Source organism: Papaver somniferum, chromosome 3, assembly GCF_003573695.1.
Source record: "Papaver somniferum cultivar HN1 chromosome 3, ASM357369v1, whole genome shotgun sequence".
Lineage (NCBI taxonomy): Eukaryota > Viridiplantae > Streptophyta > Magnoliopsida > Ranunculales > Papaveraceae > Papaver > Papaver somniferum.
Genome location: NC_039360.1, coordinates 48,086,557 through 48,101,861, shown reverse-complemented (window position 1 = coordinate 48,101,861; position 15,305 = coordinate 48,086,557). Strand labels below are relative to the sequence as shown.

Genomic DNA, 15,305 nt, shown 5'->3' with positions numbered 1-15,305 from the left:
CAACTCACTGTCATGTAATGTTATGTTCCTGTGAATGCTAGGCTAGATTTCTTGGAAGCTTTATGCTAATTGTGCAATGGCAAGAAATCAGTGCTCATAGCAAGCTGATTTTCTTGCCATTCTCCTTGTATGCTTAGGTTGTAGTGTTGATTGTGCATTGGGAGAAGCTAGTGCTTATAGCAAGCTAGTCTTCAACCCATTCTATAGGAATGCCTGTATCCTGCCTTAGCTTTGCTTCATTTCAGTTTCTTATTCATCCCTGCCCTTGGCCTTAGGCCTTGGTTCATTCTTGTTTTGTTTTGCTTCTATTTTGTTTTGTTGCTGTTTATTTTTCTTCATTGGTTTTGCCCTGTATTGCTGTTGTTTGCTGCTATCTTCTTGTTTACTTGTGCTGCAGCTGCTGCTGCAACTTTGTTGCTGCTGCACTGCTGTGCAGCTCTTCCTCTGCTGCCCTGCAGCACTGCTGCATTGCTTCCTGCCACTTTGTCCTGACTTGTGCAGTCTTGCTACACCTACTGCTGCTGTTGCTGCAACTGCAAGTTGCTGCTGCTGTGGTCACTTCTTCTGCTTACAAAGCCAAAGTCCAATTCAGTGAAGCCCAAAAGGCCTAGTTCAATAGCTAAGCCCAATACATCTCAAGCCCAAGGCTCACTTCAAACTGAAGCCCAATTCAGTCATCTGTGGGCTTAACCAAAGCCCATTTATTTAAGACCTAAAGCCCATAGTCCATATTTCTGAGCCCAAGCTCAGTTCAGCCCAACAGTTCCAAAGGGTATTCAAAGCCCATTGATATTCAAGACCCCTTTGGTATTCAAAGCCCATTAGCAAATTTAGAACCCAAAATAGCTAGAAATTCCAAAACACACCCGATCTCTGTGGATCGACCCGTACTTGCACATTTGCCACTTTCGACACCGTGCACTTGCGGTTATAATTTGTAGGACCTTTTAGAAGCCTGCCAAGTTTTTGGCGCCGCTGCCGGGGACTATCAAGTTTTTGGCGCCGTTGCCGGGGACTATCAAGTTTTTGGCGCCGTTGCCGGGGATTGGTGCTGTGTTTTATCTGTGTTTTTCTTAGCTATTTTTGCATTTCACTGCATAGCATTTGCATCTGCATCTGCTTCATTTCATTTGTTGTTGGACCTGCTGATTCTGAACCTGTTTTTCCTCTGCTGGGACGCCACCAAGGAAAAGAACCAAAACCCAACTGGGTTTTTGCAACAATATCAGAGCAGCTGGGCTGTGCTAAAAAGGTAAGCCTAAACCCATTCCATTGAGAGAACCCAACCTGTGGGCTTCCAATTTTTTTTATTGTGGGCTTGTAATAATTAACCCAATTTTTTTGGGCTTTTTATTTTTCTATTTTGGGTTTGTAATAATTTATTTTTGGGCTTGTTTGTTTAATTTGTGGGCTTGTTTAAATTTTTCCATTGGACTTATATTTTGGACTCTGGGTTTAAACCCAGCTGAGCTTATAACTGATTGTGGACTTGAAAAGTGGACCGCGAAACCAAAGTTTTAAAACAAACGTCGGGCCTTAACCAACTGGGCCAAATTAAAATTTCAAAATTAAAACTTGGATTTTCGTAGGCCGCAGCCTTCATTCCATTAGAGGCTTGCACAGTGGGCTTGCTCCCATACAAAAACCAAATTTTATTTTATTTATTTAAAAAAAAAAAAAAAAAAAAAAAAAAAAAACCAAAATTTTTTGTAGATAATGTGTTAGTTAAAATTTCCTTTTGTATATATTTTGCTAATCCAATATGATCTCGGCTGAAATATGTTGGATTTTTGCCTTGAATAACGGAGTTTTAATTCTGCTTTCGCCGAAATCGGGTATTCTCTCTCCTTTTACTCTACTCAGCATGTCCCTTTCCATATGTTGCATTTTAATTCTTTCCATATTTTGAAACATTGAGGACAATGTTTAGTTTAGGTTTGGGGGTATAGAGTAGATACCATGATAATATGCCATAATTGAAAACGAACTCCTCTTCTTTTTGAAAAAATTGAAAAATTCCAAAAAAAATTGAAAAATCAAAATTCTAAAAAAAATTAAAAAATTGAAAAATCATAAAAATGGAGCTCATTTACCTTGAAATGTTGACTCTTGTGCAAATATGTATTTTTATTAGGAGTCTTAGTCTAGATATTTAGGCACCCTGATTCTAGCACAATTCACATAGTGATAAGAAATTTGCACGCGCACGATCTACCAATACATGTATGGCCTCGATCTTCAAGGTGTTGATAGGAAGTTACGATTGCCAATCACTTTAGAATACTGAACGAAACTTGACTAGCTTGTTCTTTGGTTGGTTGGGATAGAAGGTGGAGGTTACATTAAGAAAACAACCATCGAATTTAACTGGGTGCATCAAAAAGGGCTACCTCTTGCAAAGTGTCATGTAATCTTTTGTTTCTTTTTGTTATGTATCAAAAGTGTTCAGTTCAAAAAAAAAAAAAAAAAAAAAAAAAAAAAAAAAAAAAAAAAAAAAAAAAAAAAAAAAAAAAAAAAAAAATTCAAGTATTTATCAATTCCATCATCTCTTGTTCCAAAAATAAAAAGAGAGTAGTCAATGTAAATAAGAGTCATGTAAATAGTCATCTTTTGTTGTTTCATTGTAATAAGCAAGGAGGGTGTATGCCATTGATGTACAACGCGAGCAATTGTGAAATACCTCCAACTCATTCACAATTCTCGTAAAGTCCGGACATCTAGCTAGATTTCGACCTTGGTTCTTAGCCTGAGAAACTATCTCTTGGTGATTAGTAGTCATAACTTCAGATCTTTCTTTACACATGTGTAGATACACTTTACACTCTTATCACATGTCTTTATTTGTTATCAGTGCTAGGATTGTGCCTTCGATAGCTAGATTGACATCTCCATTTTGCTGTGAGCTTAAACTGTTTTGCACATGTCACATTTGATGGAATATGAGCTTATATTTTGTCCTTAGGTTTTGTAGGCACACCTCTGGTAAACCTTCACGAGACTTCAACTCGTCCACTAGGGACACTTAGTGGTTTAAAAGGCTTAGTGCATACGCTAAATGCATTCGAGAGACCAGCGACAGTGGTATAGTTAGGATTTCCTTAGTTTTGTTTTACTTGAGGACAAGTAAAATTCAGGTTTGGGGGTATTTGATGAGTGCCAAATATTGTATATATCTATCCCTTTTTGTTGGCATTTTAACTCATCTTTTATGCATTAATTCTACATTTTATCCCATATTCTGTATTTTCATTGTTTTCAAGAATAAATATTTTTATTAATTAATTTTGCATTTTTAGGTAATAAATAAAGTTCGGATGAGTCGCGGAGCGAAAAGAGCAGAAAAGTAGTGAAAAGCCGGGAGAAATTACGCAAGGAAGCCGCGAAGAATGGTGCGCACAACCTCATTTTCTACACACAAAAGCGCCTCCGTTCTCAGCCATCAGATCGGTTCTCAGGAGCATCCGACGGTCGCTCCTTCATAGATCATCAAAATCTGATGTCTCTGCCGAGCACCACAGCGCTGAAATTCCAAGCCTTCAGATTAGATGGTAGTTGAATCCAACGGTCGCTCCCTTGCTGTTCATCAACGTCTGATATCTCCGCCTAACACTACAGTACCTAACTCCATCAAGTACCGTTCATTTTGTTGTATCATATAATCCAACGGTCGCTCATCGCTTGCCTCCGCATCACCGTCCGATCTACCTACCATCTTCGCATCTCGCAGCTCAGAGTCACAGAACATCAAGACTCGATGCATTCGCCTCACACCCTAACACCCGAGCCCTACCACCTAACCAAACACGCCCCCTACCCCAAACTCAGTCGAGCCACTCTCACCCATTCCTCTCTGCAACTTCACCACCGTCTTCAACAGAACCATGTCCTGCCACACCATGTCCACCACCTCTGCCACCAACTCACTGCCACCACCACACCTCCACCATCATACACACTCAACCCATCACCTATACCACGTTTTAATCTCTATCAAACAACTAATTTCGCCCATTCTCTCACGCCTCTGAACCCTAAGAGTGAGTTGGTGAAATTAGTTGATGATACAGAGCAATTGGAGGTATGGGAAGCAAGAGAAGACGATAAGGAGGCATGGGTCGAAGTTAATTGGGATTGATTTCAGCGAATTAGGTGAGAATACCAAACCCTAATTTCAACTGTTTTGGGAATTTTTGAGGGAATTGTGTAAAACCCTAAATTGAGGGAATTGGGTATAAATAGAGGCTTTGGGGTGATGTAAAAGTTATGTTAGGACTAGCCTACATCCAGGACTCTCAAGTCCTGTTAATTTTGAGTTTCTGTTAATTTCAGTTCACATGTTAACTTTAGTTCACTTCAGTTGTGCTCATTTCAGTTCACTTGTTATGCTTATGTTCATAGTTCTGTTAATGTGTGATGTTCCTGTTGTTAGTTAGACTCATTGTTTTGTCATGTTAGTTCATAGTTTAAATGCTCACTGTTAGTATCAACTCACTGTCATGTAATGTTATGTTCCTGTGAATGCTAGGCTAGATTTCTTGGAAGCTTTATGCTAATTGTGCAATGGCAAGAAATCAGTGCTCATAGCAAGCTGATTTTCTTGCCATTCTCCTTGTATGCTTAGGTTGTAGTGTTGATTGTGCATTGGGAGAAGCTAGTGCTTATAGCAAGCTAGTCTTCAACCCATTCTATAGGAATGCCTGTATCCTGCCTTAGCTTTGCTTCATTTCAGTTTCTTATTCATCCCTGCCCTTGGCCTTAGGCCTTGGTTCATTCTTGTTTTGTTTTGCTTCTATTTTGTTTTGTTGCTGTTTATTTTTCTTCATTGGTTTTGCCCTGTATTGCTGTTGTTTGCTGCTATCTTCTTGTTTACTTGTGCTGCAGCTGCTGCTGCAACTTTGTTGCTGCTGCACTGCTGTGCAGCTCTTCCTCTGCTGCCCTGCAGCACTGCTGCATTGCTTCCTGCCACTTTGTCCTGACTTGTGCAGTCTTGCTACACCTACTGCTGCTGTTGCTGCAACTGCAAGTTGCTGCTGCTGTGGTCACTTCTTCTGCTTACAAAGCCAAAGTCCAATTCAGTGAAGCCCAAAAGGCCTAGTTCAATAGCTAAGCCCAATACATCTCAAGCCCAAGGCTCACTTCAAACTGAAGCCCAATTCAGTCATCTGTGGGCTTAACCAAAGCCCATTTATTTAAGACCTAAAGCCCATAGTCCATATTTCTGAGCCCAAGCTCAGTTCAGCCCAACAGTTCCAAAGGGTATTCAAAGCCCATTGATATTCAAGACCCCTTTGGTATTCAAAGCCCATTAGCAAATTTAGAACCCAAAATAGCTAGAAATTCCAAAACACACCCGATCTCTGTGGATCGACCCGTACTTGCACATTTGCCACTTTCGACACCGTGCACTTGCGGTTATAATTTGTAGGACCTTTTAGAAGCCTGCCAAGTTTTTGGCGCCGCTGCCGGGGACTATCACTGACCATGTATTTTGTATGCCTAACTAAATTTGCAGTTACCACTATACTAGATATATCATATATCAGTCAAACCTCAGGAGCGATGAAATCTAAAAAGAGAGAATATTTAAATGATAAGAAAAATCTGTTAAATTTGATATGAGATTTTAATATTTAGCCAATTACCCCATATTAAAGCTAACTTTTATCTAAGATTTGTGAAAAAGCGGAGGTCTAACAACACCACCCAATATTTCGCTTAGCAATTTGTATGGACTAACTCGAATATACTTTCAAGAGAATCAACAAGACTTAATCAATTAAAAGTATATCAACGAGTTTATATCTCTCTCTTGATTTGATTTACTCAAGCAGATTCTGCGAGTCTTTATCAAAGAGATATAACTTGGACGGTACCAAAGACCAATGTCAAAGGATCAATCAACTACAATCAACAACCAAAAGTTGGATTAGAGAAGTTGATGATCACAAACGCACAACCTGTATTATTTCAATTATATAACAAATATAATGCGGAAAAAAAATAACACATACACCAGAAGTTTTATTAATGAGGAAACCGCAAATGCAGAAAAACCCCGGACCTAGTCCAGATTGAATACACACTGTATTAAGCCTCTACAGACACTAGCCTACTCCAAGCTAACTTCGGACTGTTCTATAGTTGAACCCCAATCAGTCTCCCACTGATCCAAGGTACAATTGTACTCCCTACGCCTATGATCCCATCAGGATACTGCGCACTTGATTCCCTTAACTGATCTCACCCACAACTAAGAGTTACTAGACCCAAAATCGCAGGCTTTAACAATAAACAAATTTGTCTCACACAGACAAGTCTATCAAAGGATCAATCTGTCTCCCACAGAAAAGCCCTAAAGTTTTTATTCCGTCTTTTGATAATAATCAAGGTGAACAGGAACCAATTGAAAATCCGGTCTTATATTCCCGAAGAACAACCTAGATTAATCAATCAACTCACAACAATCTTAATCGTATGGTAGCGAAACAAGATGTTGCGGAATCACAAACAATGAGACGAAGATGTTTGTGATTACTTTTTATATCTTTCATATCATAGAAATCAAACAATCTCAAGCCGATCAATATGATTGTACTGTTACGATAGAAGATGTAAGATCAGATCACGCAACTACGATAAAAGTAGTATCGTCCTGGATTCACAATCCCAATGAAGTCTTTAAGTCGTTAACCTGGTTTTAGAAGAAGAAAAACAAAGGTTAAAGGAGAATCGACTCTTGCATGCAAACTAGTATCACACGTAAAGTGTGGGGATTAGTTTTGCAGAGTTGCTAGATGTCCCCTTATATAGCCTTTCAAATCAGGGTTTTGCCTTAGTTATAAAGCAATCAATATCCACCGTTAGATGAAAACCTGATTTAGATTCAAGATAATATTTCTCAACCATTAGATCGAAAACTTAGCTTGTCATACACAAATGAACTGCACGCTTCTAGGTTTGTTAACCGTACCCAAACGTGTGCATTGTTGGTTCAACAATAGTTTAACCGAAAGGTTAACCATATGAGAATTTCATACCAACCATGTTCTTCTTCACCATAACTAGCTCAAATGACTCAAATGAACTAGTTAAGAGAGTTTTTCAATTGCAAGGAAATCTTATGTAACTACACAAGACACAATTGAAGCAAAGATGATTTGATTCACTCGAATCGGTTCATGAACTTTAATAACCACGATTTGCAAAAGCATTCCTTAGTCTTTTAAGATTAAGTTCAGAAATCATCTTTAGATATATAACCTTCTCAAGTTCGCAGACTAGGTTCACGGACTTAAGACACCGGAGTTTACAAACTCCAACAGAAATTCTCGGGTTTGAGAACTTCGTCGGTTTGCGGACTTGGCTCACGCAAGTAGTTTGTCAACTCCAGCAGAAATTCTCGGGTTTGAGAACTTCGGCAGTTCGCGGACTTGGCTCTTGCCATACTTACGGTTCTCTTGATCAACAAAGTTCGAGAACTTCGGTTCAAGGAATCCATTGGTTATGTAATCTAAACTCTCATTCCAATCATTGAAACATTCTTAGAGGACGTTATACAGTTGTTACATTAAAACAATTTCCAAAGTTATTGAAACATATCATGACTTTCGTCACTAGGTAAAGATAAACTTGGTCGAAGCGAAAAGCTTACCAACACATATTTCGAGATATAGATAGGCGAGGTATACTCGGCTCGAAATACCAAATGTGTATAATCTAGTCTATGTATATAGCATACGACTTTTGTCTCAATGAGTAGGAGATAGAATATATAGACTTTTGAGTGACAGATAAGTTCAAGTCTCCACGTACCTTTTTGTCGAGAAGTTCCACCGGTTCCTTGAGTAGATCTTCTACTTGTATGATGAATCACCATGAAGTCCTTGAGCTCAACTACACTTACTATCCTAGTCCGAGACTTAGATATAAGAGACTAGAAATCAAGACTTATAGTTTTGATCACTAACATTGACAAACATGCTTGAGATAGCAACGCATGCGAGTTTGACCGAGCAGTGCTCTAACAATTTGCAATAAAAGCGTACATTTTATAGATCAAGATGAGACCTACCATCTCAGATAACATAAATGAAGTAATAAAGGTACTAAGTACACCACAACCTACTACATACACACCTTATATAATCTTAAAGAAACAATAAATGGCAAAATATTATCTCGACAAGATGTAACTTGGGACCGTACCAAATTTTATTTTTGTACAAGTGTGTTTACTTTAATGATAAAGATAAACAATATAATGCAGAAGTAAAGTAAATCACACAACATACAATATCTTGTTAACGAGGAAAATTACTTGGTAGAAAAATCCTGTACCTACTCCAATTTTGAATACTTTCATAATTAAACCGCTATACAAATTGACTACCGCAACTTCGTATAGTTGAAACCATCTAAACTACTCCTAGTTACTCATTTCCATAAGTATTCCTAGGCCTACAACAAATCTACCAACACACATAAATCCTAAGATAGAGTCTACTATCTTAAGTTGCTTCACAGTCCTCTGGATGATAACCCGAAATAGTAAATGACTAACCTTTTTCAGTAACCACCCCACTTTATATCTCCCAAATCTATCAATGATCAAAGATAAAGTTGAGTACAAAGGATCTTCTGTTTAATTATTATAAACTCCTTTAGAAAAAGATCAAACCAAGACAAATATTATAGAAATAATGTATCTTAGTGAACAAGCTCTATCCAAGCAACTCTACGAGGAGAAGCAACTAGACAATTTGTATGATCTTTCAACATGTCTGATGTCTACCAAAATAAACTGCTTATTTATATACCAAAGACTCAAGTGTGCATGAAGCATCACAGAGATCAGAATACCAAAAAGAAAAAGTCTTATAGTCCCAAATCTTCAATTTTCAATGTAACTTGTAAAAACAATTGATTCCTAATAATGACCAATACATAAAGAATATAGTGCTAACGTTGATTGGTCAAAAGTTCTATCTAGATATCTTGGAATCACTCGATACGTAATAATCAATCCTCAAATAAACTTGAGTAACCTTATACCAGAAGAGGATTGGACCATGGATTAATCAAGTTTGATAGATCAAGAATAATAATACCATTAATCAATCAAATCAATAATTGAAAATTGAAGCCTCACCCAGACGGTATGTTGTCTATAAAATTTTATGGAAGCCTCACTTAGACGGTATGTTCTTTACAAAATCCTTCGTAAAATCGCTAAATAAATATACAAGCTAGCTCTTTTTCTAGAAATGACCAAAATTTTCCTTGGAAGATATTCCAAAAAATAAAGAATCTGGCTCCTAAAGTTGGAGAGTTCTCCATGATGGTTTGACCATTTTCAAGAATATAGGGAAATATCAAATATGTGCAAGGTATAAGTCGTAATTGTTAATTGTGTAATGATACCGCCAAAGATTTGGAGCATCTGTCTCTCATATGTCATGTGGCAGTGGCTACTTTCTTTGGGTCACAAATGTGACGTAGAACTAAATGTTATAAAGACATCTCTCAAATATGTGATCGCTAGTTGGCTTGAAAAGAAGGGTGATTTTGAAGTCTTTAGAATGAGTAGTTGTATACTATAGGCAATCTTGAATACTAGGAATGAATTTTTTTTTTAGGGTTATTTTGTTTTTGAGACTCAGATTTTGTCCAATTTTTGAGTTTGGTCTAACATTTGTCCAGCTTTGCGTTTAGTACTTGGACTTCACGTTGACTTCCATTGCCTTCCATTGACCAGGTTAAGTTCACTTTTAATTAATTGACCCAAATTATTTTATGTTATTTTACCTGAACCGTTGATTTAGGTACACATGAACGGTCACTGATATTTTATGATATATAGACTTAAAAAGTATTTCCTCTTTCATCTTTCTCCCTCTCCCCACCGAGAAACAAGCATCCACCATTTACCTCTTTCCTTAGTCCGCCACCACCTCTATCTCTAACTCACTGGATTGAAATGCAAGACGAGGATTAGTCGTGAATTAGTGATTGAGAAATGATTGGATGGAATCTCATATGCAATTTGGATTGGGGTTGTTTGGTCGATACAATTGAAGTCAGTGGTGGTGTTTTGCTAATAGCCTAATACTCGAATGTATTTTGCCTGAGATGATCTTGCTTAAATGGTGGATGTATGGGTACTGTTTTAGGCGTGAACGACAATGAAGGATAGGGTTTCTGTGTAGAGAGTGGTGGACCGGCTGAGATCTGAAATTATATGCTTTTTGTTGGTGTGAGATCGAGGCTTCAAGGATTCAAAACAGGTGCCAATAGAACGGTTTTGCATGGAGAGATTGAATCACTGAGATGATATAGGAATTGATAATATTGAGAAGTGGAATTAGATCGCGATTTTGCTTCTGAAATTCAGAAGGAATTTTTTTGATTGGGATTTGATTTGTTGTTGGTTTGAATTAGGATTTTTGTTTTGTTTGATTTATGTAAACTCGTTTGGGTCCTGTTTGGAAATCAGTTCCCTTCAATTGATGGGAATGTCATTGAGTTAGGGTCACGGTGAAAGCCGGAGGTGGTTGTGATGGTGGCACAGAAAGTTCTGGTGGCGGCGGTGATGGGTTTGGAGAGGTGAGAATCATGTAAAATTTTTGGAAAGCGAAGGGCATGATAGTAAACTTTATAATATTTCTTTTTTTGCTTTTTTAATATAATTTTTAAACAGAAGTCAATATTTAACCGAGTCAACTCTCGTCAATTCCAAGTACCAAACAACAACCTGGACAAATGTTAGATTAAACTCAATAGTTGGACAAAACCTGAATACCAAAAACAAAATAACCCTTTTTCTTAATAACAACAACTTTTCCATATCTAGTATCATTAAGTTAGTAAGCTATTGGTACAACTACTATATAGCTCATCTCCCTGAGGGAAACCTGAAAATATCATTGTCAATGCCAAGAAAAACGCTGCAAAATGGAATCTTCCGTATTTCAGTTGGACCAAACTTAATGTTGATGTAACCTTTGATGACTATGAGGACGGTTGGGCGGCAGTTGTTAGAGACTCGACTGCGAAATTTGTTGGCAGTGGTACTGATAGCCATGATGTACATAGTCCCTTGGAAGGTGAAACAAGAGTCGTTCTATTGGCAACTGATTTTGCGTGTATGACAAAGTTGTCATTGAGACTGATGTTGAAAGAGTAGTCAGGTTATTGATTGGGGAGTCTAACGCGATTCCCCGGGGAATAAAGTACCTAATCCTTTGAATCAATGCTCAAGAATGAAAGTTGAAAGAAGTCAAGTTTGAGTTTAACAAGAGAAAGGGGAACGTGACGGACGTCGTTTCCCATCCCGTTGGCAACTAGTTTGCCGCTGTAATTCTCCCCGCATAAGATATACCAGTGGCTCCCACTAGACAAACCACGGACAACTGTATGTCAACATTTTCCTTTGACTGGCTTAAAATTTGAATTGTATTTTAGAGCATCTCCAATGATAGGGGTGAAGATAATCCTAAATGGAGGTCCTATTAATACCTTTTTGTTGTGGGTTATTACTATGTGACAAAAAAAGATGAAAGTCATATTTTCAACCTATAATTCCATCTCTAATGTCAAGATATTACTATCCTAGAATAAAGAATTGATTATGTGTCAAAAGACCTTGGGTTATGGAGAAGGTAAAGGTATGACTTTCTTCTTTACCCTTTCTTATAAGATGACATCGATGTCTTTTACCTTTATCCTGACTTTGGCATTGAAGAAAAATTTTTGGTTAGAAAAATGTTAAATTCTATGTGTCATGTCTTTTTAAGATCCTCGCACCTAACATTACAGATGCTCTTGGAATTTTTTATTGGCGAAACTAAACTCAACAAAAAAATAAGAAAGTGGAGGTGGGACTAGTTTGACTTTTTGTATACAGGTTTCTATCTAAATTCTAAAACAACAACAGAAGCAACATAGAGAAAAAGATTATACAGAGAGAATTGACAAGGAGATCGAGACATGGTCATGGATACATATTTCATATCTCATGGATCTCCAACACTGGCGATTGACGAAACGATGCCGGCGAGACCATTCTTGAAATCTTGGCAAGAGATAGTACACAAAGAGAAACCAAAATCAATTCTAGTGATATCAGCACACTGGGAAACACTAAATCCAAGTGTTAATGGATTATGTATCAATCACCACTCCACCATCCACGACTTCGATTTCCATCCTGAGAGGATCCCCTTGTTTGAGGTTCATTTTTCTTTCTTCCATTTCTTTAATTTCATTTCAACTATTCGCATTCTGTTGGTTCTAGTATAATCTGATTGTTGTTTATATGACAGCTCAAGTATCCTGCACCAGGTGCTCCTGAATTGGCAAAGAGGGTTAAGCGATTGTTGACAGAATCGGGTTTCAAGCAAGTCGAGGAAGATACAACCCGTGGGATTGACCATGGCGTTTGGATTCCACTAATTCTCATGTACCCGGAAGCTGATATTCCAGTGTGTCAACTCTCTGTTCAAACGGAATTGGATGGGACGCATCACTACAACATAGGAAAAGCATTAGCCCCTCTTCGAGAGGAAGGGGTCCTTATAATTGGTTCAGGTAGTGCAACTCATAATCTACCAGTCCTCGGACAAGATAGTGATCCAGTTCCATCTTGGGCTTCTGATTTCGATACATGGCTAAAAGAAACTCTTCTTGATGGCAGGTAATTACAGTGTGTATTCTATCTATTAGAACCAAAATTGGTTTATACGGCCGCATACATGTTTTACTTGACAATTTGCATAAATATGATTTTTAGCTATGTTTCTATGTTTGTCCATATGGATCTGCCCAAAACTTTAGAACAATGTCATTTACAGACATGACGATATAAAACACTACATGGAGAAGGCGCCGAATGCACAAATGGTGCATCCAGAGCCCGAACATTTTTATCCATTACATGTGGCTCTAGGAGCAGCCGGTGAAGATGCAAAAGCTGAACTTATCCATCATAGTTGGCGGGAGGCTGCTCTCTCATACGCGTGCTATCGTTTTAAGACCGTTACCTGAAGCTAAGTGGACAACATTCACCTCACTCAGTTTCGTTCTTTGTAATGACAACCATATGTACTTAAATGCCCAATTTTTGTTTTTCATAGAATGAATGTTTAGAATACCTGAAGTGGTTGTAGCCTGTCTGATTCAATATTAATACATAATAAATGAAATGACTTCATTTCTCACTGCGTCTGTTTTCATCAATTGGGGTTACAAGAATGTCAGTTAAGCGTCTAAAAGGATCTTACCTCTTCTTATAAACCCCCTGACTTTGAGCATTAATGTGGGTGCCTTTATGTTGTGACAATCCCTTTAGTGCTTGTGGAGTACATATAAACAAGCTTCCTAGGAAATTAACAGAAGCCAAGTTCAATTCTAGCGATATCAGCACAAGGTCCAAGTGCTAATGGAGTAATCAGAACTCACCATCTACGACTTTAATTCTCATCCTTAAGGGCTTACTCCTTTGGAGGTACTTTTCTTTCACACTCTCTTTAGTATAATTTCGTTGAATACGTTACATGTTTTTTTACCTTTGTTTTTTCGTCATCATTGTAGAACATGGGAAAAGCAGTATCCCCTCTTTGAGACATAGGTGTCCTTATAATTGGGTTTAGGTGCTGCAACACAAAACTTATCAGCCCCAGGATATGATAGAGATCCTGTTGCATCATGGGCATTGGATTTAGATATGTGGGTCAAAGAGTCTCTTCATAGTGGCAGGTACTTGAAAGTTTTACACTTGAATGATTACATGTAGCTTGCTAGTAACTTTCTTTTTATCTTTTAAATGGTGTGTCTTCTCAGTATAATAGACTTCATAGTTTAATCAATTTTTTTTTTTACTCTCTTTGTTTTTTCATACTTTAGAACAGTACTTTTCACAGACATGAAGATATAAATCTTTACAACGGGAAGGCACCAGCGGCACAAATGGCGGATTCAGCACCTGAACCAGTCCCAGAAGTTCTAGGGACAGCTGGTGGCTCCAGAATCCTTTTAATTAATGTTGGTATTGGTGTGGTACCCCTATGGCTCCCGGGACCATTTAGTTATTGTTGGTGTTGGTGGCGGAGCCAACAGAAGCCGTGGGGGCATTTGGGTTCTGGCTCCAATAGCCTGTTTTGTTGTTGTTCGCGGTGGTGGCAGATTTTGGTGGTATATATATTTTGGTTCTGGCTCCAATAGCCTTGCTGTTCTTTGTGTCATGCGTGTATTTACTACTTGAAGTATATATTTTTATTTATTTATTGCTATTATTTGATCTGGATTTGAATGTTTTGGTATTGGTATAGTTAATGCTGGTGTTGTGGCACTGAAGTGGGAGCAATCAAATACTAGAGAACTTAAAATTACTTCTTCCATGACTTCGCGGCCAACAAAAATTTGTTCTGAAGGAGTTGAAAAGAAAAGGTATATAAAGTTCACCTTCTTTTGTGGCTTTCTGCTACTCCTTTATAATCATTTGAGCTTGGCAAGCAAGTGATAGCAATGGGTAAATGATTTGCAGAATTCGGAACTGTAGGATAGGAGGTTTATCTAGTTGGAGGCTGTGTGAGGGGTCTCATTTTGAAGCAAATTCCCAAGGATTTTGATATTATAACTCTGCCGAGCTTAGACAGGTAGCTTACAGTTTTCATGTTTATTATCTTGTGTTGGTTCAAACACTTCAAATAGCTATGGTACTACAATCATCTGTTCCAATTTTGAGTGGTGACTACTTTTAAAAGGCTCCTCTGATCCAAGTAGATTTGGAACTCCTAGCATGAACAAGTGCTATATAGGAATGGCCTTTTCATTGCTTAACTTATCTTTAATCTTACAGGCACGAAGACATAAATCATTATGAAGAGAAGGCGCCTAGAGCCAAAATGGTGCATCCATGGCCTGAACATTTCTACCTACTGCACGTTGCTCTGGGGGCAGCCGGAGAAGAAGCAAAAGCTGAACTCGTCCATCATAGTTGGCGCGAAGCAGCCCTTTCTTATGTCTCTTATCGTTTTAAAACCACTTTATGATGTTAACTGTGCTTACGAGATTTCTCTCTTTTCTAGTACCTATTTTCTAAGTACTTGTATGATCTTACTTCACATTACAAACTACAAGAAATATTTGACAATGTAAAAATGGGGGAGAGTTCTTTTGAACTTGTGCTTAATGGTAATATCTTGCAGGGAGTGCGGCTGTGGAATTTTATAGGGGTTATCTTGCGTCTTAAAACTCCTTGATGAATGATGTTAGCTTCGGCTATAAGATTGCATCTAAATTAAGATGAT

At 38.0% G+C, this 15,305-nt stretch overlaps 2 protein-coding genes across 3 annotated transcripts; both read left to right on the top strand.

Annotated features, from left to right (window-relative positions):
• Positions 1-11,896: 11,896 nt before the first annotated feature.
• LOC113356088 (extradiol ring-cleavage dioxygenase-like) lies at positions 11,897-13,217 on the top strand. Of its 2 annotated transcripts, none has more exons than XM_026599098.1 (3): positions 11,897-12,228; positions 12,321-12,691; positions 12,832-13,012. In XM_026599098.1, the coding sequence occupies exons 1-3, from the start codon at positions 11,986-11,988 to the stop codon at positions 12,860-12,862; spliced, it is 645 nt and encodes a 214-aa protein (XP_026454883.1). In that variant the 5' UTR covers positions 11,897-11,985; the 3' UTR covers positions 12,863-13,012. The 2 variants fall into 2 exon arrangements, with proteins under 2 accessions (XP_026454883.1, XP_026454882.1); XM_026599097.1 differs by having other exon boundaries at positions 11,900-12,228; positions 12,849-13,217.
• On the top strand, positions 13,199-15,047 carry LOC113359410. The gene is made up of 5 exons (XM_026603049.1): positions 13,199-13,253; positions 13,647-13,752; positions 13,905-14,041; positions 14,325-14,442; positions 14,855-15,047. Exons 1-5 carry the CDS (start codon positions 13,199-13,201, stop codon positions 15,045-15,047), a joined length of 609 nt encoding a protein of 202 aa, XP_026458834.1.
• The last annotated feature ends 258 nt before the right edge of the window (positions 15,048-15,305 follow it).

Bases quoted from the DNA above. Each gene is read 5' to 3' on its own strand.
- LOC113356088 (XM_026599097.1), top strand. From the start codon at position 11,986: ATGGTCATGGATACATATTTCATATCTCATGGATCTCCAACACTGGCG. The intron at 12,229-12,320 runs GTTCATTTTTCT...TTTATATGACAG, and splicing joins AGAGGATCCCCTTGTTTGAG to CTCAAGTATCCTGCACCAGG. The intron at 12,692-12,848 runs GTAATTACAGTG...TGTCATTTACAG, and splicing joins GAAACTCTTCTTGATGGCAG to ACATGACGATATAAAACACT.
- LOC113359410 (XM_026603049.1), top strand. From the start codon at position 13,199: ATGACTTCATTTCTCACTGCGTCTGTTTTCATCAATTGGGGTTACAAG. The intron at 13,753-13,904 runs GTACTTGAAAGT...ACTTTAGAACAG, and splicing joins GAGTCTCTTCATAGTGGCAG to TACTTTTCACAGACATGAAG. The intron at 14,042-14,324 runs GTATTGGTGTGG...GTATTGGTATAG, and splicing joins AATCCTTTTAATTAATGTTG to TTAATGCTGGTGTTGTGGCA.